Source organism: Prionailurus viverrinus, chromosome F2 (genome assembly GCF_022837055.1).
Source record: "Prionailurus viverrinus isolate Anna chromosome F2, UM_Priviv_1.0, whole genome shotgun sequence".
NCBI classification, from domain to species: domain Eukaryota; kingdom Metazoa; phylum Chordata; class Mammalia; order Carnivora; family Felidae; genus Prionailurus; species Prionailurus viverrinus.
In genome coordinates this window covers 15,398,593-15,423,929 of record NC_062578.1, presented here as the reverse complement: position 1 = coordinate 15,423,929, position 25,337 = coordinate 15,398,593, and the positions used below count along the sequence as shown (strand labels likewise).

General features: G+C 36.5%; 1 protein-coding gene across 1 annotated transcript in view; it reads left to right on the top strand.

The window, feature by feature from the left end:
- The window catches only part of LOC125156762 (cytochrome P450 7B1), a 172,324-nt gene that overhangs the window by 127,510 nt on the left and 19,477 nt on the right, over positions 1 to 25,337 (top strand). Inside the window, exons 2-4 of the mRNA XM_047842988.1 lie at positions 14,660 to 14,796; positions 23,076 to 23,663; positions 24,124 to 24,330. Coding sequence (XP_047698944.1) covers positions 14,660 to 14,796; positions 23,076 to 23,663; positions 24,124 to 24,330 — 932 coding nt within the window. The remainder of the gene's footprint in view (positions 1 to 14,659; positions 14,797 to 23,075; positions 23,664 to 24,123; positions 24,331 to 25,337) is intronic.

Genomic DNA, 25,337 nt, shown 5'->3' with positions numbered 1-25,337 from the left:
TATACGTGCATGAGTCTTGTCAAAACTCACGTATTTCTGAGAAGGGATGAAGAAGTATCTGAGGAACTAGGAGAAAGATATGAATCTTTGCTTTTTTACTCTATTGGGAATTTTAAAATTTGCCATTTGGACGGTGGTCTGTGGAAAGAATTCATGTTTTACTGACTTTGGCATCACTTTGTTTAAGTCACAATTCAAAACATAGTTACATGTACATGCATGAGCATGCACGTGCACACACACACACACACACACCCTTCCCCAATGAGAAAAAAGAATATATCTGCACTTCAATTTTTTCTGCCAGTCTTCCCTAATCCCTCCAGCCCTAAAACAAGATAATATCACTTACAGGAGAGTTGGACTAATTTTGGGAACGGGGAAATAATAAAATCCCTTATTCTAACCTGTGGTTTTAACTGACAAACTAGCATAACTGTAGAACCCACCATTTGCCCCTCTTTTCTGACTTCTTTTTTTTTTTAAGTTTTTTTTTCAACGATTTTTATTTATTTTTGGGACAGAGAGAGACAGAGCATGAACAGGGGAGGGGCAGAGAGAGAGGGAGACACAGAATCGGAAACAGGCTCCAGGCTCTGAGCCATCAGCCCAGAGCCTGACGCGGGGCTTGAACTCACGGACCGCGAGATCGTGATCTGGCTGAAGTCAGATGCTTAACCGACTGCGCCACCCAGGCGCCCCTCTTTTCTGACTTCTAATGCCAGCCTTTCATATTGTGAAATATTCTATCGATTCTCACCACTGTAAATAGAAATGGACTCTAAATTTTTTATCTATAAACATGACTACAAATGACTTTAGCAGTAATCTCCAAAAAACTATAGTTAAGACAAATTCAAAATTAATTAATGTTAACTCTTTATATGAAGTGTATTTATTTATATTTGTATATTATGTTTTATTCCCAGAGTCCCTGAAAGCAAAATTAAAATTCATGATAGGTTATGGCTTCATCCATTTAACTAGCAAAGATAGGTATTCATTAAAATGACTATGTCCCCTTCTAATCACAATATGGTGAAGTCCATCAGCCCTACCAACACACACACAGCCTTGTTTTTAACTCTTAAAAAAAGCTAAGGATCATGAGATACTGAAGAAAGCTTCCATCATGAAAGAGAGAAAGCATTAAATAAATAAATAAATAAATAAATAAATAAATAAAAAGAGGGACTTCAAGGAAATAGACAATTCAGGGACAGAAGAAAATTCCTGCCCCCCCCCCCAAATTATATTTATCAGTCTTAGAGAGATAAGAGAAGAAATTGCATTCATAAAACAAGAACAGAATTTAATTTGTATAATGTGTAATCAGCACAAAAGAAGTCTGTGAAATTAGAAATCTAAGATTAGAAATAAAATAATCTGTGAAAGGGATTAAGTCCAGAAAGTCATTAAATGGAGCAAAAGAAAAATTGATGGAAAATAGGAGAGGCACTATATGAAAATTACAGGACCATATGTCTGACCATATTGAGAAAGATTTTAGAGAGTACTGAAAGAGATTGATAAAAATTAGTGATGGGTACACAGAAAACAAGGCAAACACAAAAACAAAGCAATTGAGCATTACCTCAATAATGATTCTGCTATAAATAGTGAAAATTTATTTCACAAAACAGTGAAAGGGTGCACATAAGAGAGGATAGCATGAGCAAAGGATGCTGCAAGCATTATGTTTAAAATAAAGAAGAGGCTATCTTTAATTTTAGAATTTGCAAACCTTATGATTTCTGTATACAAATATGATGCCGGGTCTTCCACGTTCCATGTTGTAATATTAGTGATGATGGATTTCTTGAGGTAGTCATACATTCTTTTTATACAGTGACCTAAAATAAATCATAAGCCAAAGTTAGGAACCAGTCTTTGAAGAGTATTTTTTTCCTGTTGAAAAGTCCTTTAATTCATGACAAAGTCAAAACATTGCCTTTCTAGGTGCCATGCACTGTGTTACAAATATAGAGATAGTGTTAGTGTTTGCTATGCTAATAGTTTACTCAATATAAAGTATGGCTATGACTTCTTGCATTATGAAGCAGATGTGGCATATGGTCCTTAGGCTTTTTTATGAGCCTCCACCTAAGCAAACAAGTACCCTTGTATTGCTTTTCCTATGGTTCTGATAAGCTGTGCTTGATTATTTTAGTGTTGACCTTCAACATTTGAAACTATTTCTTCATTGGTTTTGGTTGTTGAAATGTCACCTGATAACTTGACTGTGCATTTATTTTTATTTTTTTAATGTTTATGTATTTTTGAGAGAGAGAGAGAGCATGCACGAGTCAGGGAGGGGCAGAGAGAGGAGACAGAGGATCTGAAGAGGACTGTGCGCTGACAACAGAGAGCCCAGTGCGGGGCTCAAACTCATGAACTGTGAGATTGTGACCTGAGCTAAAGTCAGATGCTTAACCTACTGAGCCACTCAAGCACCCTTGACTATGCATTCATATATTGTGGGCATTGATCTTTATATTGTTATTACCAAGGCTTTCTGGGTTAGCCCTCTAGTATAATTCAGTTTCACAAAACTGTGGGTTCTGATTTTTTATTAAACATTTCAAAATCAAACAATTAATCAAATGTAAGAAATGATGAGTTAATGGAATTGATATCTCTTCCATGAAGTCCAATCAAATCTTATCTGTAAAATAAATTAGCAACTGATCATCTCAGAAATTACAAAATCAGTTGCATGGTTTTCTATTTTAATTAAGGAATTGAAATAACTTTCAATTATGAATCGATTTCCCTCTTTCAGAATTGTCTAAGCTGTTTAAACATTCTTGACTGGCTTTCTCCTAAGATACAGTGCTCTTCTTTGCCTCTTTTGTCTCTGTAAGTGGATTTGCTCAGAGAATGAAAAGCCTGAAAAGTTGTCATTTCTCCCCAAGTGGGTAGATGATTCTGGTGCCCCATCCTCTGACCAGCAAACCAAATATGGTAGCCCTAAACTAATACCTAAATTAGGCAAGTAAAGAAAGTATGAAAGCAAATGAAAAAAAAAAATCTTAAAAGTTAGTATTCTTGAAAACTTTTTGGAAAGAGAAATCGGGAAAGAGCCACAATTAGATTTGTATTTTAGATGATCCCTGCTAGTGATCTGGAGATCAATAACAATAATACAGTAATAACAGCAGCTAACATTCTGAGGGCTTGCTATATGCCAGTCATTGCCTTCAGTTCTTATTTGTCACGTGAAGAAATTTCAACAGTATATCCGTTTTACAGGTGAGAAATCCAAGGCACAGATAGGTTAAATAAATTGGCCAAAGTCAGCAAACTTATGGTAGTTGGTAGAGCCTGGAACCTGAGCTATCAATAGCCATCAGGAGGCTATTGCAACAGTGTACATGAGAATGGATGAGGGCTTGAACTAGGGTCAAGTTCATAAATGTCTTCCAGTGTTGTAGTTATTGTGGGGCATGCTTGAGACTTGTTTTTTGTTTTGTTTTGGTTTTGGTTTTTGGTTTTTGTTTTGTTGTTTTTTGCTTTGGGTTTTTTTTTTTTTTTTTAATATGCCTTGACATTATTTTACTGGTGCCAAACTGGGCATCCGTCCCAGTTTAAAAAAAAAAAAAGCTCAATCATAGACTTCTCTGAGTAAAATCCTACATGGATGTGGTTTGGCTTCTTATCCAAAGAAGCACTTACAAATCACTCACTTGATCAAGGCATTAGTATAAATCTGCTAATGGAATTGAGTTTACAAGGCACATTCCACAGACAAAAGCTTTATTCGGATGACACAATCACAGAGATGAACTGACAGCTAAACGTTCAACTGGAATATGGCTTCAAAAGTTGCTCTCTATGGGTGTGAAGATATAGTCATGTTCATTTTGATTTTGCTATGATTCCATGCCAATAATGGGGAAATTTGTGACCATTCAGCATTGCTGGCTTTTACATTGTGTTACTTTTAATACTTTGATCAAAAGTGCTTGAACAGTGATACCTTTGCTACTGCCAATTGCCATCCTGATAGAGACAAAACATTTCAAGAGTAAAGGCTTTGTTTGTGAGCTGCAAAGTTAACAGAACTTTCTAGAGTGGTACGAAAGTTACCAAGGAACAGAGGGTTGAATCATTGATAGACTGAAAAATGACATTTTTATGTAGAGATTTTTCATTGATTCTTTGTGAGGCAGGTTTATGAACACCAGATGCCAATCACACAGCACCAGTGGATTTGCAAGATTATAAAACCGGGGAGAAAGTGAAGGTTAATCACAGGGTACAATAGAGATTACTTATGGTAATGAATTGCATAATTTTTCTAGACAGAGTTGGATTAATGTTCATCCTGAAAAGAGATTACGATAGTTGCGATTCTTGCAGTAAACAAATACTAAGCAGATCATTTTTGTTCAACATGTGAATCAAGAGTCCTGAAGAATCTATGAATCATCATACACAAGGAGGAAAAAATTAACCGACTCCCTAACTGTAAGTGTGAGATGTGCTGGGGTTTTGTGAGGGAACAGAGGCAGTGAGCTCTGCGCCACAGTTTCTTTGTCCGAGCGCAGCCTTGGAAAGACGCTCAGGGGCCCCAGTTGTCATAGTCCACTAGCTGCAACTCCATTTATAAAGAACACCCTGCCCTCTCATGGGTATCACAGAAACCAACTCTGCCCGCCTCATTAGTACATCACCTGGAAGTGATGAGGTATCTCAGGTGGCACTGTGTGTCCGTATTTTGTACAGTTAACAGAGTCCGACCCTGGTGTCTGCTCTTCTCTTTTGGAGTGTGAGTGGGAAGGGTGCTCCTTGTCCTTGTGGGGAATCCCAGCCTTTTTCTCTGCTCACCCAATTAGGAATGTGGAGCTCATTTTTAGAATCAATCCTTGATTCATTTGTAGAGTGTACTTTTTTGCCATCACCTACATGTTACAAGACATTGCCTTCTATACATGGCTTTAATTTTAACAGTAAAATAGCATTTGTTTTTAAACTTCAAAAACAATACACTGAGGAAGGCACATCGCTTTTGTGAGATTCTTTCCCAAAATGTTACAACCTCAATCTGATCATGAGAAAACATCAGACACCCCAAATTGAGGGACATTTTACAAGTAAATGCCAAATACTCTTCAAAGAAGTATGTTTGTATCATGCAAATTAGAAGACACCAGCTTCCAAACTCCCATAATCTCACCACCAAGCATAATGACCATTAACATCTTAAAGTATCCCCGCCCTTTCTCTTTGTATTATATCCCTTACCACATTTTTTTGAGGAAAATACTGTTGTGCCTATGGTTACTTAACTGCTTTATTAACTTACAGATATATACATATACATGTGTGTACATATATATATAGTATATATTGTATATATATGTATGTATATACAATATATACTATATATATATGTATATGTATATATCTGTAAGTTAATAAAGCAGTTAAGTATAATATTAAGTATAATATTAAGTATATTAAGTGCATATAATATATAGCATATAATTATAATTATAATATATACTATATATAATATACACTTAATATATACCTATATTATATAAGTATATATTATATATATAATATATACCTAACATATATTATATATATAATATATACTTGATATAATATTAAGTATTTAATAGTAAGTATAATACATATATAATAATTGCATATATAATATTTACATATATTGCAAATATATATAATATTGCAATATAAAATTGCAATATTTATAATAATTGAATATATGTATATATATATATATATATATATATATATATATATATATAAAGAGAGAGAGAACAAATTTCTCCAAAAAGTCAATACTGATGGATTCTGTGAGTGTCTTATAGTGGCCTATTGTGTCTCTGTGTGTCAATAAAGACTCAAGGCAAGATAATCTTCACAGCCTTCACATCACGTCATTGCTTCTATCTGCCCCTCTTTGCACTGTGAAGCCAGTGGACATCATCAACTCAGTCTGCCAGGGTCTTTGTACTCAGGAAGTGACTCCATATGAGGCTTCAGTTCCTCATCTTCATGAGCCACATTCATGCATGGAATTTTCATGATTTGCCCTAATGCGCCTCTCGCAGACATGGAGGATGAGAAGTGTCTTGACAGGTTTTCACATTCTATGGACAAGTACAAGTGAATATGGTGAATTCACTACTGCTTTCTCTGATCCTTAAAAAGTTGTCCATCAAAATGCAGGCATATGATGACCAGAATACATACGATGACTCTTAGGCTCCACACATCCACCATGGAGCCATCTCACTTTTGGCCCTGGAAAGAGTTCCAAGGCATTATAAGGAAGCTGCCACACAAGGCATCCAACTTATTGCCAAAGGGGAACTCATTGCTGAAGCAAAAGTCTGCAAACTTGATGTTTATGTCAGTTTCCAATAGTTGGTTTTCTGCCTTTAGGTCTATGGACAGTACCCTTTTGGAGGCAATACTGTACAGCAGACACTCTCTGGCAGAATTTTCCTGGGGCCCTTTCTCTTTCATACTGCCATGATCCACTAGGTAATTGAACAGCCCTTCCTCACTAGCGTCTCCATGACAAGGTAGACTGTTCCTGTCTCCATCATTTCAAATAATTTCATAATGTTGGGGTGATCCAAGGCCCTCAATATTTTGACTTTGTAGGATACTTAACAGGATTGACTCCTGTTAATGATCTTCATGACCATCTCTTTTTCAATCAGGATATGTCAGGTTAACTTCACCTCGGCAAAGATATCTTTGCCCATGGTAGTTGCCAACCTGGGTCTTTCCCTCAGCAGAGATGACTGAGAGACCCGGCGGTGTGTTACACTTACTTGGAAGCACCATGTCCCAATGTCAGCTCAAAACCGGGAAAAGCTAGGGAGAAACTTGACCCAAATTACTTCAAAAGAAAATCACTTTCAAAGCATACCTGAAAAACTGATCTTTATGATGGAATCAACATAGTGCCAGACAAAAATAAAGGTAAACAAAAACATTAACAAACTAAATTTTAAAAATGCAAAAAAACAAGAATAAAAAATAAGAAAAAGATTTAAAAAGAATTTCTTTTATGATTAAATTTTTCACTTTTTCTTTAAAGTGAAAATAATTAGGGGCGCCTGGGTGGCTCAGTCGGTTGAGCGTCCGACTTCGGCTCAGGTCGCGATCTCACGGTTCGTGAGTTCAAGCCCCGCGTCAGGCTCTGGGCTGATGGCTCAGAGCCTGGAGCCTGCTTCCGATTCTGTGTCTCCCTCTCTCTCTGCCCCTCCCCCATTCATGCTCTGTCTCTCTCTGTCTCAAAAATAAATAAACATTAAAAAAAATTTTTTTAAGTGAAAATAATTACTAGACAAAGTAGACAAAAACCCTACAATGCCAAGGAAGAAACTAACTTTAGTCAAAGTCCCCACAGGTCATTGAAAACCAGCTTCCCGAGCTAGAAGGTACAAAATCCTCCGCCCAGCCAACATCTTAAATAGGTGCTTGGGATTCCCTAACAATGGCCTCTTATGAGGACATGGTAAGAAACTGGCTTATGGCCAGGGATAAGGCACAGCAATTTTCTCACTTTTTGGATTCTAGAACGCTTTACTCTTTTTTAACGTTTTTTTTTAATTTTTTTTCAACGTTTTTTATTTATTTTTGGGACAGAGAGAGACAGAGCATGAACAGGGGAGGGGCAGAGAGAGAGGGAGACACAGAATCGGAAACAGGCTCCAGGCTCCGAGCCATCAGCCCAGAGCCTGATGCGGGGCTCGAACTCACGGACCACGAGATTGTGACCTGGCTGAAGTCGGACGCTTAACCGACTGCGCCACCCAGGCGCCCCTAACGTTTTTATTTCAATTCCAGTTAGTTAACATACAGTTTCAGGTATAAAATATAGTGATGCAACACTTCTGCACATCACCCAATGCTCATCACAAGAAGTGCACTCTTTAATTCCCATCACCTATTTAACCCATCCTCCCACCCCCTTTCCTCTGGGAACCATCAGTTTAGAGCTCTTTACTCTTAAAAAATACTGTATTTTGTATCAGTTTACACACTGCCCAATACTAATACTTTAGAATTGTCTATATTTTTAAAAAATATTAATTAAAAAAATGTGAACTTACATAACAATTTCTTGCTTAAAGTTTATTATAGAGAGAGAGGTATCTATATCTATAGAGATACATATGCTCTATTTTATAGGGCAATTTGAGGTTTACAGAAGAATTGAGAGGAAACTGCAGAGTTCCCATGTAACCCCCCCACCTTCCTATCCCCATAACTTCCGCAAATATTAACATCTTGCATTAGTATAGTGTGTTTGTTACAATTGACCCAATATTAATACATTAAAATTAACTAAAGTGCTGGTTTGCATCAGGGATCATTTTTGTGTTGTACATTATGTGGGTTTTGACAAATGTATAATGACATATGTGCATAGTTACAGTAACACACAGAACAGTTTCGCTCTAGTAAAAATCCTATGTGCTACACCTGTTCATCCCTCTCTCCCCCAAACCTTTGGCAACTACTGATCTTTTAATAGGTATAGTTTTGTCTTTTCCAGAGTATCATAGACTTGTCATTATACAGTATGTAGCCTTTTCGGATTGGCTTAATTCACTTGGCAATATGTGATTAAGGTTCTTCCATGTCTTTTTGTGGCATGATAGCTCATTGCTTTTTATCACTGAATAATATTCGACCAACCAGATTTACCAATTGAAGGATATCTTGATTGTTCCCAGGTTTTGGCAATTGTGACTAAAGTTGCTATAAACACTTGTGTGCAGGTTTTTGTGTGGACACAAGTTTTCAACTCATTTGGGTAAATACCAAGGATCACAGTTGCTGGGTCATATGGTTAGAGTATGTTTAGTTTTATAAGAAACTGCCAAACTGGCTTCCAAAGTAGCTGTACCATTTTGTATTCCCACCAACAATGAGAGTTTCTGTTGTTCAGCATTTTTGTCAGCATTTGGGGCAGTCAGTGTTTTGAGTTTGGCCCTTCTAATAGGTGCGTACTAGTAGCTCACTGTTATTGTAATTTGAACTTCTCTGATAATATGTGATGTGGGGCATCTTTTTATGTTTATTTGCCATCTGTATGTCTTCCTCAATAAGATGTCTGTTCAGATCTTTTGCCCATTTTTAATTGTTTTTTTTCTTATTGTTGAGTTTTAAGAGTTCTTTGTATATGTTGGTTGTTACTCCCTTATCAGGTATGTGTTTTGCAAAAATTTCTCTTCCAGTTTGAAACATGGGTTTTCATTCTCTTCACAGTGTATTTTGCAGAGCAAAAGTTTTTAATTCTAATGAAGCTGTTTGTTTGTTTTTTTTTTCATGGATCATACTTTTGATGTTGTATCTAAAAAGTCATTGCCAGCCCCAAATTCATCTAGATTTTTCTTATGTTATCGGCTAGGACTTCTGTAGTTTTGCATTTTACAATTAGGTCTCTGATCTATCTTGAGTTAATTTTGTGAAAGGTATAAGAATTGTGTCTAGATTTCTAGTTTTGTGAGAGGATGCCATTATTCTACCCCCATTTGTTGAAAAGGCTATCCATTCTCCATTGAATTACTGTGCTCCCTTGTCAAAGATTGGTTGACTATATTTGTGTTGGTCTAATTTTGGGCTTTCTCTTCTGTTCCACTGACCTGTTTGTCTATTTGTTTACCAATAACACACTGTCTTGATTACTATTGCTTTATAATAAGTATTGAAGTGGAGTAGTATCACTCCTTCCACTTTGTTCTTGTCCTTCAATATTATATTGGCTCTTCTGGGTCTTTTCCCTTCCCATATAAGCTTTAGAATCTGTTTTGTCAATATCCACAAAATAATTTTCTGGCGTTCTGGTCAGGATTGCATTGAATCTGTAGATAAAGCTGAGAAGAACGAACATTTTGAGAGTATTGAGTCTCCCTATTGATGTGCATGGGATATCTCTCCATTTATTTAACTTTTATTTGATTTATTTCCTCCAAGTTTTGTAGTTTTTCTTATGTAGATTTTGTACATATTTTTTTAGATTTATACCAAAGTATTTCATTTTTATGGGTACCAATGTAAATGGTCTTTTCTTTCAAAGTCCACTTATTCACTGCTGGTAAATAGGAAAGCAATTTATTTTTGTGTATTAATGTTGTATTCTGCTACCTGGCCATAATTGCTTATTAGTTCCAGGAGGGGTTTTTTTTTGTTGATTCGTGGAGATTTTCTGTATAGACAATCATGTCATCTGCAATAAAAACAGTTTTAATTCTACCTTGTATTTTCTGTTCTTGTGTTATTGCATTTCAGTATAATGTCAAACAGGAGTTGTTAAAGGGGTATCTTTGCCTTGTTTTAGATCTTAGCAGGGAAGTATTTAGTTTCTCACCATTAAGTATGATGTTAGTTGTAAGGTTTTTTGTAGATGTTCTTTATCAAGTTGAATTTTCCTCTCATCCTGGTTTTCTGAGAATTTTTTCATGAATAGGTGTTACATTTTGTAAAATGATATTTCTGTATCTATTGATATGATCAGATGATTTCTTTTCTTTATCCCTTTGAATTAATGGATTACATTAACTACATTTAATTGATTTTTGAATATTGAAGCAGCCTTAAATACCTAGAATATATTTCACTTGCTCCTAATGTATAATAATCCTTTCTATACTCTGTTGAGTTCAATTTACTATTATTTTGTTGAGGATTTTTAAATCTATGTTATTTTTGTTGATCCATAATTTTCCTTTTTGTCATGTTTTTGTCTGGTTTTGTATTAGAGTAATGCTGTCCTTATAGGATGAGTTAGGAAGTGTTTTCTCTGCTTCTCTTTTCTAGAAGAGATTAGAGAGAATTGGTAACATTTCCTCAAATGTCTGATAAAATTCACCAGTGAGCTCTAGACCTGGCGCCTTCTGCTTTGGAAGATTATAAATTATTGATTCAGGGGCACCTAGGTGGCTCATCGGTTAAGCACCTGACTCTTGGTTTCAGCTCAGGTCATGATCTCATGGCTTTGTGGGTTCAAGCCCCGCATGGGGCTCCATGCTGGCAGTGTGGAGCCTGCTTGGGATCTTTCCCCCTCCCTCTCTCTCTGCCCCTACCCTACTTGTGCTGTTTCTCTCTCTCTCTCAAAATAAATAAACTTCAAAAGATATATATTGATTCAATTTATTTGATAGATGCATACTAATTCAGATTACCTATTTCTCCTTGTGTGAGCCCTGTGGAGCCCTCGTAAGTCTGGCCCCTTAGGAGATTTTATATCATAAGTTAGTCCTTGCTCAGTCTCCAGCAATTGGTCAATTACCCTTTTCAGTGTCTCTCTTAAAGACTCCAGCAGCAGCCTCTGTTCCCAGTAAGCTATGATTTTCTGTATTCACCTGTCTCTATAGCTTTCAGGGCAGTGGTTTGCCCGGTGGCATCAATTCTGTAATGAATCTAAGAAGAGTTATTGATATTCAGTTTGTTCAGCTTTTTTCTTGTGGTGAAGATGGGAGTGATGCCTTCCAAGCTCCTTATATAGATAGCAGGGAGAGTTGATGAAGAAAACAGTTCATACAGAGAATAAAAGAGAAAAACCATGTATGTTACAATGTATGTGAATAGCCCAGAAAACTAATCCTGTTCTGTATAGCACAACTACTTTCATATATGAATGGTAAACATTTAAGGTTAATATTATCATTCTCAAGTTAAAATTTCTTTTTTTATCTTTTAATGTTTATTAATTTTTGACAGAGAGAGAGACAGAGCATGAGCAGGGGACCGGCAGAGAGAGAGGGAGACACAGAATCCAAATAGGTTCCAGGCTCTGAGCTGTCAGCACAGAGTCCAACTCGGGACTCGAACTCACAGGCCACGAGATCATGACCTGAGCCGAAGTCGGACGCTCAACCAACTGAGCCACCCAGGCGCCCCTATCATTCTTAAGTTAAAAAACAACTGGGTGTCTACATAGCTAGTGTATTAGAGTTAAAATCCCAGTATTAAGGGTGCCTGCGTGGCTCAGTCACTTAAGTGACTTTTTTTTTTTGCTAAGTTTTTTTTTAATATAATTTATTGTCAAATTGGCTAACATACAGTGTGTACAGCATGCTCTTGGTTTTGGGGGTAGATTCCCGTGTTCTATTGCTTACATACAATACCCAGTGCTCATCCCAACAAGGGCCCTCCTCAATGTGACTGACTCTTGAGTTCAGTTCAGGTCATGATCTCATGGTTCGTGAGACCAAGCCCCATGTCAGGCTCTGCACTGACAGTATGGAGCCTGCTTGGAATTTTCTCCCTCCCTCTCCCTCTGCACCCACCCTGCCTCCCCCACTTGTGCACATACATGCACAAGAACTCTCTAAAAAAAAAATCAAGAACTTGGGTTTAATCATTGAGAACCTTTTATAAGCTCTAATTTGTAAAATTTACAAGATGTGCCCTTGTAGTGTCTTAAATAGTAAAGAGGATATTTGAGGAAGTATATACCATCAGAGTGGGATTAAGAGGGGGTGTGGACCACAGTTTTTCTTTTTGTTTTTTGTTTTTTGCATTTTTTTTAATTTATTTTTTTTATTTTTTAAATTACCCACTGTTGCTTCAGAACCTGTTCTTTTTAAGCTTTGGGACCTGATCATTCCCAAGAAACATTAGGCATCTATTCTCTCATTCAGCAGTGGGCAGTGGATATTTCATTTTCAAAGTCACAGAGCATGAGAGAGACAAATAGCAGTATTTACACTGTGCCATATGTCAGCAGGCCTTTCTGGATCATTATGGTGATGTCTTTCCTCTCTAAATAATTTTTACAAATGTACTGATGAAGACAGATTTTTGTGGTCTGTCTTTGATGGGTCATAAGATGAACCAGCACTATATTTTTTGCAGAAAATATGCGTAGTTGTGACATGGTATTTCATACTTTTGAGCTTATTGCTGCCAAAATGAACATAGCTGTAAGAAATGATGATCCTCTCATCTTTGTAACAGTAAAATGGCTTCCTAATGTGTTTCCCTAACTCTGAACATTAACTTAATATTCCCCTGGATTTCTGAGTTCAATCCTTTCCCCCCGCGGAAATCCCGTGAAGAATACAGCTTTTGACCAAATGACAGAGCATAGAGGATGAAATTAGTTGCATTAAATTACGATATGACAAAAAGCCTTTCAAAATCTTTGTCACAATGCAACATTCAAGCAACATTAAACAAACCAGAGTAAAAATAGACCAAGGAAGAGAGTTAATATTTTTAAAGGAAATCTTGTGAACTAAGATCACTTACGAATTTTGAAAGCCATTGATTTATAGTCGGTATGCTATGGCAGTTTCTAATTTGGAGATCCTACCTTACAATCATATATGTTGTCTCCTCTTGTTTAATCTATGGATATAGAATTAACTGTTAAAATACTTTTTTGGTACACTTTTAAATTTCTCAAAAAAACAAGTCTCCATTGGGAAAGTTAGCATTTAAGAAAGTAACAGAGAAAGGGAGGAAGCATAAGATATACACTTTTATGCAATGTTTATTGTCTTTCTAAGTATATGTATCTAAATAACAGCATACATTTTATAAATTATTATAAAAATCAATTTTATTCTAAAAACAGAAAGAAGAGTTTTGATACCTTTTTCCTTTATTTCTACCATACTTTGGGTTTATTTTGTGTTAGTTTATTTCCTTTTTCCCCTGAAAGATCTGATGTTTATGTTTTAAGTTTAATTCTACCATGTTGGGATGTGGGAAAATAAAAGCTTTTGATAGGGTTAATCTAGCTACATAAAAGTCCATGTTGAATATGATCATAATCTTGAACTTTGATTAGGTCTGAGCTAGTAATATCTTGTGATTAATCAAAATGGGTTGTACTGCCTGTAGTATAAGTCATCTTCACAGATGGGATAGAGAATTATCAGAGTTCTCTTGAATATTTGTTTTAATCCCTTCTAGGATAAAATGGCTTTGGATTTTTTTTTAAACTTTAAATCAGATTGAGTTCACCAAATAAATGAAGAAGAAGAAATTTTGAAGTCTAGTTTTGCTAGGATTATAGGTCAAAAAAGAAGGAACTTGTTTTTTAATTCACAATATTTCAATGTTTCGTTGAATGTGTTTCATATGTTGTCTTGTAAAATTTAATAAATATTCCTATTCATTTTGTAGTTGAATAAAAACTTTATGAAAGGATATAACAAGATATACTTCATGGAAACAATGTTGAAGTTTTTACTGTTCCCAACAGCATAAAAGATTTTTCAAGATTATTAATTGTCCCTCGTCTAATGATATAATCCTAGCCTAAAGTGACATCTGTAACAAAGAACTTTACTTTGGCAAGTGAAGTACCTGACATCTAACACTCAGAACAGTACAGACAGAGCTCATACATAAAATGGTTACTAAGTGTAGCTGTCATTTCAGTCAGCCATTTGAGTCTTACAAGATAACAAAGTTCTTCAAAAAGTTGCTCACCAAAAGCTATGAGTTGAACTGTATACCCCAAAACCCACACATACTGGTGGGGCTCAATAAATCCATGTCTTTGATTATATAAGAATCATTGAATAAAAGAACGGAATTAGCTGTGCAATTCATCCATTCACTTCTAGAGTGGATTCATAACTCACATGTATTAAAATAGGGACTTAATTTTTTCTTGTGTTTGTTTGTTTGTTTGTTTTTCTCATAGGAGACCTGGTGAGCCTCCATTGATAAAAGGCTGGCTTCCTTACCTTGGAGAGGCCCTGAACTTCCAAAAGAATCCTTTAGGTTTCATGAAAACACTTCAAAAGCAACATGGTGACACTTTCACTGTTCTCCTTGGGGGTAAGCAGCACTTCTATAAGTACCTTCCATAAGTCATAAGTTCTTGGGGTGTCTGGCTGGCTCAGTTGGTAGAGTGTGCAACTCTTGATCTCAGGGGCATGAGTTCAAGCCCCGCACTGAGTGTGGAGCCTACTTAAAATTTAAAAGAAACAAAAAACAGAAAAGAAAAATGCTTAAAAAAATAATAAATTCTCAGTTGATTTTTTTCTCAGTTGTTCTTAAGTTGTATTTTTCTCTAGGCAAAATATGGAATGTTTATATATTATTGTTTCATTTGTAGGCTAATACAAAAGAAAACTATTTCTTTGAGTACAGTAATTTTCACATTAAAAACAAAGTTTTTACACCAAGTGTAAAAGTCTTGAGGGTACCTAGGGAACCCTGCTGTCCTCCCATCACCTGCCATTTTGGCTTAATTTGGCTTGGTTTTAAGAATTGTTCGGGGCACCTGGGTGGCTCAGTCGGTTCAGCTTCTGACTTCAGCTCAGGTCATGATCTAGCACTCCATGGTTCAGGCCCTGCGTCGGGCTCTGTGCTGGCGGCTCAGAGCCTGGAGGCTGCTTCGAATTCTGAGTCTCCCTCTCTCTCTGCCCCTCCCCCACTTATTCTCTCTCTCTCTCTCTCTCTCTCTCTCTCTCTCTCTGTCAAAAATAAATAAACATTAAAAAATTAAAGAATAAAAAGAATGGTTCAAGGGGAAAAAAGGGTAGAGTGTATTAACAGACTTTATTTTATACAGCAGTTTTAGGTTTAAAGAAAATTGATCAAAGATTACCCATATATCCTGTTTCCCTTGATCATAGTTTTCCTTATTATTTCTTACTATAGTATATCCCATAATTTGTCACAGCTGATGAGCTGATGTTGATACATTATTAAAGGTCTGTGGTTTACATTAGGATCCACCCTTTGCGTTGTACAGTTCTTTGAGTTTTGACAAACGTATGTCATGGATCCACCATTCCCTGGATATTATTCACTATCATAGAGGATAGTGTAACTGCCCCCCAAATCCTCTGGGTTCCACATACTCATTCTGCTTTCCTCCCGACCTGATCCCCTAGCAACCACTGATCTAGAATGTATTTTTTTACAATGTGTTTTTAATTTTGAAGTGTTTGTTATGCTTCTCACTTGAATAAAATGCTTACAAAAGAAAAAAGAAAACTACAGCAAGATTACTAAACATCCCAATATCATAGGGCTGAGAGGAAAAGTTGGAATGTTCTTCTCTCATCCTCCTTTAAGGCCCATGTTATCCAGCTGTATGAGCTAAATAGCTAAATAGCTGCTGTGTAACAAACCTCCCCCAAATTTAATGCCTTAAAGCAACCAATCTTGCCTGAATCACTTTTGTGGCTTGAGTCATCTGGCTGCTTAACTGGGAACTGGATGTTCCAAGATGGCTTCATCACGTGCCTGGCTGGGCCTCTGTCCACACGATGTTTCATTCTCAAGAAGTTGTCCTTACATGGCAGCTAGTGTTTCAGGTGGGTGAGAGGAAAAGCTGCAGAGCCTCCTGAGAACTGGGCTGAGTTATTACAAAACCTCTCTTCCACCACATTTTATTAGTCAGAGCAGTCGTAGCCCAGCCCCAACTCAAGGGTAGGGAAATAAACTTCACCACTCTCTGGGAAGAATGGCAGAGTCCCATTGCAAAGGAGCATGTGTAGAGAGATAGAAAGAGTTTACTGTAGCCATCTTCGCACAGTCTTTTATATCAGCTTATCACTGGACTAGCTATTTCTTTTCTTCACCTTTCATGTCCTATGTCCCAGAAATCTGATCTCTACAGATTAGATTATCTGCACTTCTTTGCCCTCTGACTTCTAGTTGAGCGTGCTGGAGGGAGGGCAAGAAAGGCCTTTCCAGGCTGTTCTAGCTCCCCATCTCTCACTGGGCTGTAGCAACATAGTTCACTCGCCTTCCTTTCCTTCCCAAGAAGAATGAAGCCATCAGGTATGATCTCAGACCCTCACCTATCTTCCGGATATCCTTGTGTCTCACAGCTATCCTCCCTACATTTTCCCTAATTTCAAAGAATGTTTAAGACAATTACCTGTCCTCGTGACCGTAACGTCCTGCCTCCAAAGGTCCGGTTTCATTATTTATTCTTCCCAAACATATGTCTTCATTTTTCTTTCCCTCTTAGGCCCTTACTTAAAGCTTAAAATAGCCATACTTAAGCTTCTCCTATATTCTCCTTCTAGGTACCTTTCGTTTCTTTTTTTTTTTTTTCTCTTTTGCATCCAGATTTTTTAAGTTACCTACATTTGCTCCCATGCTTGCTTATCTCCTAGATACCTCCTACTTGGAACAAGCCATCTGCCTTGCTGAGGACATTAATGGGCCCTCACCTGACTAGACCTCTCTACTTTGTTTGACCATACAAATCTCTCATTCCTTCTCAGAACGCCCTCTTCTTTCACTCTGGTGACACTGCACCTCTGGTTCTTTCACTGACTGAGGATTCCTTAAACTGGGTCATCTTTACTTAAACACCTTTCTTTGCTCAACCCTTTTACCTTCCTCTAACCAGCCTTGGAATTTTATGTTCTGTTCCTAAAGAATTTAGATAATTTCTTCTTACTGCAATTACTCTGTTGAGTATCAGAAGCAACCTTTTGTACATAGAGCAACTTCATTTCAGTGCTGCCATTTTAATGTAATTGGGAGAAAAACAGCGACCCAACTGGATGAAATTATCAGCACGGCTTGCCTTCTTGCATGAACAGGCAGTATCCATTTCATCACAACCTAGTGGCAAGTCTCTCCCTACACTCCGATTTCAGAAAAATTGAAATGGAAAAAAACATCATGCATCTGGAGCAACTGCATATCTAATGGAATCCTCACAAGGCTCCCCAAGACTGGGCTCCCCCACCTCTCTGGCCTCGGCTGTTGCTACCGCTTGCCTTGTGCTTAATGCACTATTAATACGCCAAATTGTTTGAAATTTCTCCTCACACACGATGCCCTTTTGTGCCTGTGTTTTGTCTTGCTGTTTTTTCTGCCTGAGTGCCGTTCTTCTGCTTGTGAGTCATCCTGAAAAGATGACTGACACGAGTTCATCTTTTGAGGTCATAGTCACATTACACTTCCTCCCCAAAGCATCATTGACCATCTCTTCTCCCCTGTTATGTTTAACGCCTCTTCTCCAGGCTCCCATTACGCTCAGTATCACTCTGTCATGGCATTTAATAAATTGTGAATTTATTGTTAATTCATTTGTCTATTTACCTTCATTATTCTTTATCTCCTCTATTGCCAGCATTTAGACCAGAGCTCAGCACTGATTGATTCACAATAAATAGTTGATGAGGATATTCCCAATACCTTAGAGCTGATGAAACACTTACTATAATACAAATAAAGGCCATACCTGGTGCTTCTATTCTAAGTGATCTTTTGGCTTCATAATAACAAAACTATATTCTTCACTTAAAAAAGAAATCACTCTTACTTAAAAACTTAAACTTTATGTCCTAATGAGTAGACACAAATTATTGATCTTCTCAGTTTTCCCTTTTAATACATTATGCAAAAATAGCCTGAGATGATTAAGATGATTAAACAGAAACTTGTGGTAGAGTTGGATAATGTTATTCACTGTTCAGAAAAGAACCAATTTCCACTGACACTTGATATCTTAATCTTAGACGCTAAGAAGCTTGTTGAATTTCTGATGTCTAAATAATTTGACCATGGTTATGCTCTTGAACTCAACAGTACACAACCACAGTTGAATATGTACCACTACTCCCCTTTGGCTCCTTACCAGAGTTTGTATTAATTCCTGTCAAGATACCCTGTTAACGTATTTGCTTCTAATGATCAGTTTGCAAAATAGCTCCTTTGGAAAATGTGAAATGAGGAACGGGGCCTTCCACCCTTGTCCCGTAATGTGATTTCAGTTACTGTATGCTCTTGCATGATGAACAAATGATTGTCATCCCCAAAAGTCTCAAGGGACACGGATGTCATCTTAATAAAGAAATTAAAAGGTACATCTTTTCATGAGAAACCACGTAAATTCGTGCCCTGTCGCAGAAAATAGTTCTCTAATTGGTTTTGTGTGGTGGTGCAGAGGAACAGTTTTCCCTAGATGTCACCCCAGCGAAGCACCACTGTACATCATTGTCAGCAGCTAGTGAAATCTCCCTAATAAGAGGGAGAGTATAAAATGTGATCATCCTCAGAAACTAAAATGTTCATTCATATTTCACTTTCAAACTAATATTTTCAGCTTGATGTTCTAAAAAATTCTATTGAAAAACTAAGCATGGAGATTAAAAGCTCATAATTAAGGAAAATCTCTTTAAAATCCAAATTTATCTCATATTTGTTGACTAGGCATTTCTATATCTAAAGGCTCAAATAGTTGTCCTGAATTCCCATGGATGTGTCTCTGGATAGCACCAAATACCTGAAATGAAAACATCAAAATTCAATTTATAACAATCCAGATGTCAGACGTTCTGTGTACAAGACAACTGGGTGAATAATTTAATTTTTCTTATATTCACTGATGTACTTTGCGTTATGTAGCTTCACCTTCCTAAAAGAAGTGATTTCGAAAGAAGTGAAAAGGCTGCCGAGTTAGTAAAGTATCATGCACAGGTTATACAGGAATGCTAGAATTAATATCTTTAGACTCAGCTCTGAAAAGGGACAAGAATGAAATTGTTGTTAAAGAAGACATTAAAAATTTTCAGCCTATTTCAAATGTATTGCTCTAAAAGATAATTATATATGATATATATTAAATAGTTCATATAATATTACATTATATATACATATATATATATATATATATATATATGTAGCAGAAGTGAGCCCCATTTTGACATTTCTATTTTAGACAAATGCAAACTCTGAAATTCTTTAAATCAATATTTCATATCAACTGCTGACAGCATTCTTTTCTCTTTTGGAAACATGGCAATGCATATTGTTTCTACCTTGTGATCTTTGTAAACTAGGCAACTTGCCTATCGACACTTGATATTCACTTACATAAAATCACACTGGAGCAAAAGTTAATTTTGCTCCAAGAATACATGGCCTTCAGAATAACTTTTCAGATTTCCTTTGTTAAAAAATTTAAATTCATTTTATGAATGTATATGTGTTTTCCTAACTGTCTGATTAAAGATTACAAAGAAACTCTGGTTTTGCATCTCACATTAGCAGATGGTGGACAGATGGTTTAAATTAATATTAATTTTGGAAAACTTAGCTTAAATTGTTTATACTGAAGATTAAAAGTTGGAAAGCCAACTAACATCTCCAGGGTTATTAGTACTTCCAAACCCACTTGAAAAGTAAAATCCAGAAAATCAAAACGTCTACTTTTAAAGCAATCAACATCTTACTCAGAAAGAGAGTTGGGAAAACACAATGCCTTGATGTTGAAGAAAATTAAAATAAGAATGAGAAAGAGAAAATACACATCCTGGAGTATAAAGAGGCTTGACAGGAGTGAGAATTTCATTTACAAATAAATTGATTTTAACTAATCAGGAAGGATTTTTATAAAGAACCTATATGCAATAATTGCTTATTTTAAAAAACAATTTATCAATAATTGGTTGCTAATTAGCTTTTATTCCTTTTGTTTGAAATTAATCTCATTGTTTTCTTCCCATATCCTAACCAGCAAGGAGAGAGAGGGGCTATATGTGTATTTGTGATGAATCGAAGACAAAAACTCTTGCATGCACACAGGCTCTATCTACTTCAGTAGGCCAATGGCCAGTAGCTCATGCTGTCATGGCTGAATATAGTTTTGTCTTTCCACTTAGATTTTAATGAATGTAGAAAATTGGTAAGAAAAATTCAAACTATTCTCTAAAAATTGTGTGTTTTACAAACTGAATCTTTTATACATTCTCTGAATTTTAGTGGCTAATTTAAAATAACCCTAAAGATATTTAACAAAATCTTCTCATTTAGTGAAAGGAGGAAAGTATGAATCACCACCTGTGAAAATACATAGCTTCGCCTAAAATTATATCTTTTGCAAAATAAGAGAATTCACTCTTTTTTTCAATTATTTGTCAGGCAGATGCTGGCAATTTTATTTAATTAAGATGCTATGGTAAAGCAGGTGTCATAAAATATGCTCAAATCCAGTTGAGTCCTTTTTGCTCTCCCTAGGGGGAAAAAATCCAGTTTACTTTATAGACGCAGTTTTGGGATCTGACCAGAATGAATAGACACTTCTAGCTTTACCCTCATTCCTATATTGGCCCACCTTATTAAATAAGGGAAGGAGAAATACAATATATAAAATTCAAGACGTATGATATATTTTTAGAAAAACATCATAACACGTGTACATTAATGTATACTTAAAAATTATGTTTTAAAATTGTAAGACAAAAACATATTATCCTGTTTCAAGAATTAGGTTGCAAATTATTCAAAACTTTGTCCTAATCATGTACCACATTGAATTTAATATCTGTGATGCTGCTTGAATTACCAATAAATAACAAGTGAGGCATCGTTGGTCTAAGAAAGCTACACACACATACACACACAAAGAGGAATGATAAAGTGAAGAGGAAAGTGTGTATGATCTTACAAATGTTAATGTCTATGAACTGTTTTCTAGAAGACAATATAATTAATAGATATTAAAACTTGTAGGGTTATCTAAACTTCATGTCTGTTCTTGGAAAAAAAAGGACATTAAATGCCCATTTTAAATACTATTTGCATAATACTTCGAATTAGGAATCTTAAAACAGCACTCTAGTGAGAGGAAGTCAGCACTGCGTAAGGAACGGAACAATGAATGGAGAGTGGCTTCTTGTCCAGGCTCTGCCACTAAAAATGGCAGTGAGATCTTGGCCCTTAACCTCTCTTGACTTTCTTTAGCTTTTTCAACTGATTAATTTAGAGTTGATAGTTGAACTATCAATGATCACCTGGGAACTGGGAACTCTCCCAACTCCAAGAGTTCCCAAGAGCTGGGAACTCTCCAAGTTTCCTGCCAGTTTTGAGAGACCAACCATAGAATGGCAATGTTCCTCAGTGTGCTGCCTTAAATCACTTCAGGCCCCTGTCAAAAATAGAGACTTGTAGGTCCCACATCTAAACCTTATGAATCAGAATCAGGCAGGAATCTGTATTGTTAACCAGCACCCTAAGTCTTTTAATTGGGTAAGTGTGGACAACACTGATCTCTGAAAAGACCAAATGTCAGCACCTCAAGGAACTATCTTGATGATAGATAACTCCAGGCAGACTGAAGCAGATTTCCCTTTCTCTTTCCCCTACATTGCGTTCACATCTCCGCTACAACACCATCCACAATGATACAATGATTTCTTTGCATCTTTTTATCTTAAGAGGAAAGAGATCCAAATAAATATCTGGATCTCAATAAATGTTGAAGGTAGGGATGAATGCATAAATGGACAGGTTCTAGTTTGGAATTCTGTTTTAGTCACAAATCAGTAGGTAACCTTGGACATGTTACTAAATCTCCATGAACCACTATTTTCTCATGTATAAAAATGAAAATGCTGACATTTTGATTTGGTATTAGTGTTGCACCGAACATTAACTTGTGAGTACTGGCCTCATACCACATACTCATTTATCTGAGTTAAAGGTATTGTATCCAACCAAAGCTAAGATGATACCAAGTATGAAATAGCTCTTTATGAAGTGTAAATAATAATTTGTTTGTTTGATGTTTGTTTTCTGTTTGTATTATTGTATGAGAAATGTTTAAGTCAAGAGATTCTGAGGATATTTCAAGGGTAGTTTAAATACTTGGGGGGGCGCCTGGGTGGCGCAGTCGGTTAAGCATCCGACTTCAGCCAGGTCACGATCTCGCGGTCCGCGAGTTCGAGCCCCGCGTCGGGCTCTGGGCTGATGGCTCAGAGCCTGGAGCCTGTTTCCGATTCTGTGTCTCCCTCTCTCTCTGCCCCTCCCCTGCTCATGCTCTGTCTCTCTCTGTCCCAAAAATAAATAAAAGTTGAAAAAAAAAATTAAAAAAAAAATAAAAATAAATAAAAATAAATACTTGGGTACTTAATTAAAATAAGACAGAATTTAACAACATTTAACTTAAAGCCGTTCCCACTACCTCCCATTTTTAAAGGAAACAGGTATGGAATCTAACAAAATGGATTTTTATTAAACTTTGCACCTTTCTAGATGTTGTTAAGGTCTTTCTAATTTTGATTAAAATACTTTCAAATTTCAGGTATATTGTGTGTTTTGCTACCAAAAGAGCTCATATTCTCATTTATTTCTTTTAGGAAAGTATATAACATTTATCCTGGACCCTTTTCAGTACCAGTCAGTGATAAAAAACCGCAAATTAAGCTTTCGAATATTTACTAATAAACTCTTAAGGAAAGCATTTTCCATCAAAAAGCTGGAAACCAATGATGACCTGAACAATGAACTTCACATCTGCTATCAACTTTTACAAGGGAAATCTTTGGACATACTCACAGAAAACATGATGCAGAATTTAAGACAAGTGCTTGAACTCCACCTACTAAAAGCCACAGATTGGGTCATGACACCGCTGTTGGCATTCTGCAACTCAGTGATATTTGAGATCACATTTGCAACCATATATGGAAAAAGTCTTGCTGGTAGTACGAAGAAATTTACTACTGAGCTAAGAGATGATTATTTAAAATTTGATGACAAATTCCCGTATTTAGTATCAGACATACCCATAGAGCTTCTAGGAAATGTCAAGTCTATTAGAAATAAACTTATAAAAAACTTGACATCAGAACACTTAGCTAAGATACAAGGATGGTCAGAAGTTGTTCAAATGAGGCAAGATATCCTGGAGAAATACTATACGCTCGAGGACCTTGAAATAGGAGGTAAGAAACTTCTGGATGATTACTTGTCTAAAATAAAATAATTTACAATAGACCTTTGAAATAAAAAGACAAAATGGTGACCTTGAAAATTTTTATGCTCTTTCTAATTGGCTAATGATAAAATGTTTTACTCTGAAACAACCCTCTGTGATAATTGATTTTTTTTTTTTTTTGCTGAGGTGGTAAAACAAGATACTTAATGGTGATAATGAGAAAGAGTATAACTAAGCTGCATTTACTCCTCTTATCTCATCCCCCACCTCCCCACCCCCCACATGCACATTACATTTTAAACTATTCTCATTAAGCAGAAAATTAGACTTCAGAAGCCTATTGGTCCTCATTAGCATGCACTGATCCTTGGCTGGGTCTGTGTCCTAACATCTTTTAATTAGCACACTGCAAATCTAATCAGTGTAATAAACGCTATTAATCTTCCTTTTCACTTATTTTCTCCCAGCACATCATTTAGGCTTTCTCTGGGCCTCTGTGACAAACACTATTCCAACTACGTTCTGGGCGATGTATTACCTCCTACAGCACCCAGAAGCTATGGCAGTGCTGCGTGACGAAATTGACCATTTGCTGCAGTCAACAGGTCAAAAGAAAGGGTCTGGATTTCCCATCCACCTCACCAGAGAACAATTGGACAGCCTGGTCTACCTAGGTAATTTATTTTTATCTGTTATGAAGAAAAGAAGGTACCTCTCTGCAAACTCAGTTTATCACTCAAAGCTGTTTACCAAGAGGTGGAGGACACAGCTGCCTAATTGACATAATAACACCCATTTACATCAATTATAAATTATGTAGTTTATAGCTGTAGATACTCTCATTACATGTAAACATTAAGGCCTAGGTAATTAACTATGCAAGGTATGCAAAAGGCTAAACCAAAGCTTTGCAATTATTTGAAAAAAAAAGTTTATGCCTATTAAGTCATTTGATTCTGAGCATCTGTTGGTGTGCTAACGCTTTCTAAACACTGCTGCACTATCTTGACAAGAAAGGTATTTGGGGATTGAAAAAGAAAGTATTTCAGAAGGCAACTTGTGTACCAAATGTATTTATTCTTCCCTAAAATGGTATCTATATTTGAAGGCAGAGGTTAGGATGTTTTACACAGCTTGAAGTGTATGATTCTCAAGAACGTAGTAAAAGTGATTTCCACTGGAACTTCTTGACTTAAACATACTTGGGGGAGAGAAAAAGGAAGGAGGGAAGAAAAAGAAAGGGAGACAGGAGGAAAAGAAGCAGCAGCAACTACTAATTACTCCATGTGAAATGTCAGTATTTTATAAAATAATCACTGACTCATGAGATATGCATAGCCACTATTTCAAATATATTGGAGGTCAGGAGTGACTAAGTTGGTTTTCTATTTCTTTTTTTTTTTAATTTTTTTTTTCAGCGTTTATTTATTTTTTGAGGGACAGAGAGAGACAGAGCATGAACGGGGGAGGGGCAGAGAGAGAGGGAGACACAGAATCTGAAACAGGCTCCAGGCTCTGAGCCATCAGCCCAGAGCCTGACGCGGGGCTCGAACTCACGGACCGCGAGATCGTGACCTGGCTGAAGTCAGATGCTTAACCGACTGCGCCACCCAGGCGCCCCGGTTTTCTGTTTCTACGTAGACGTGTACACCAGTGACATGAGCTTTCGATGACAATGGAT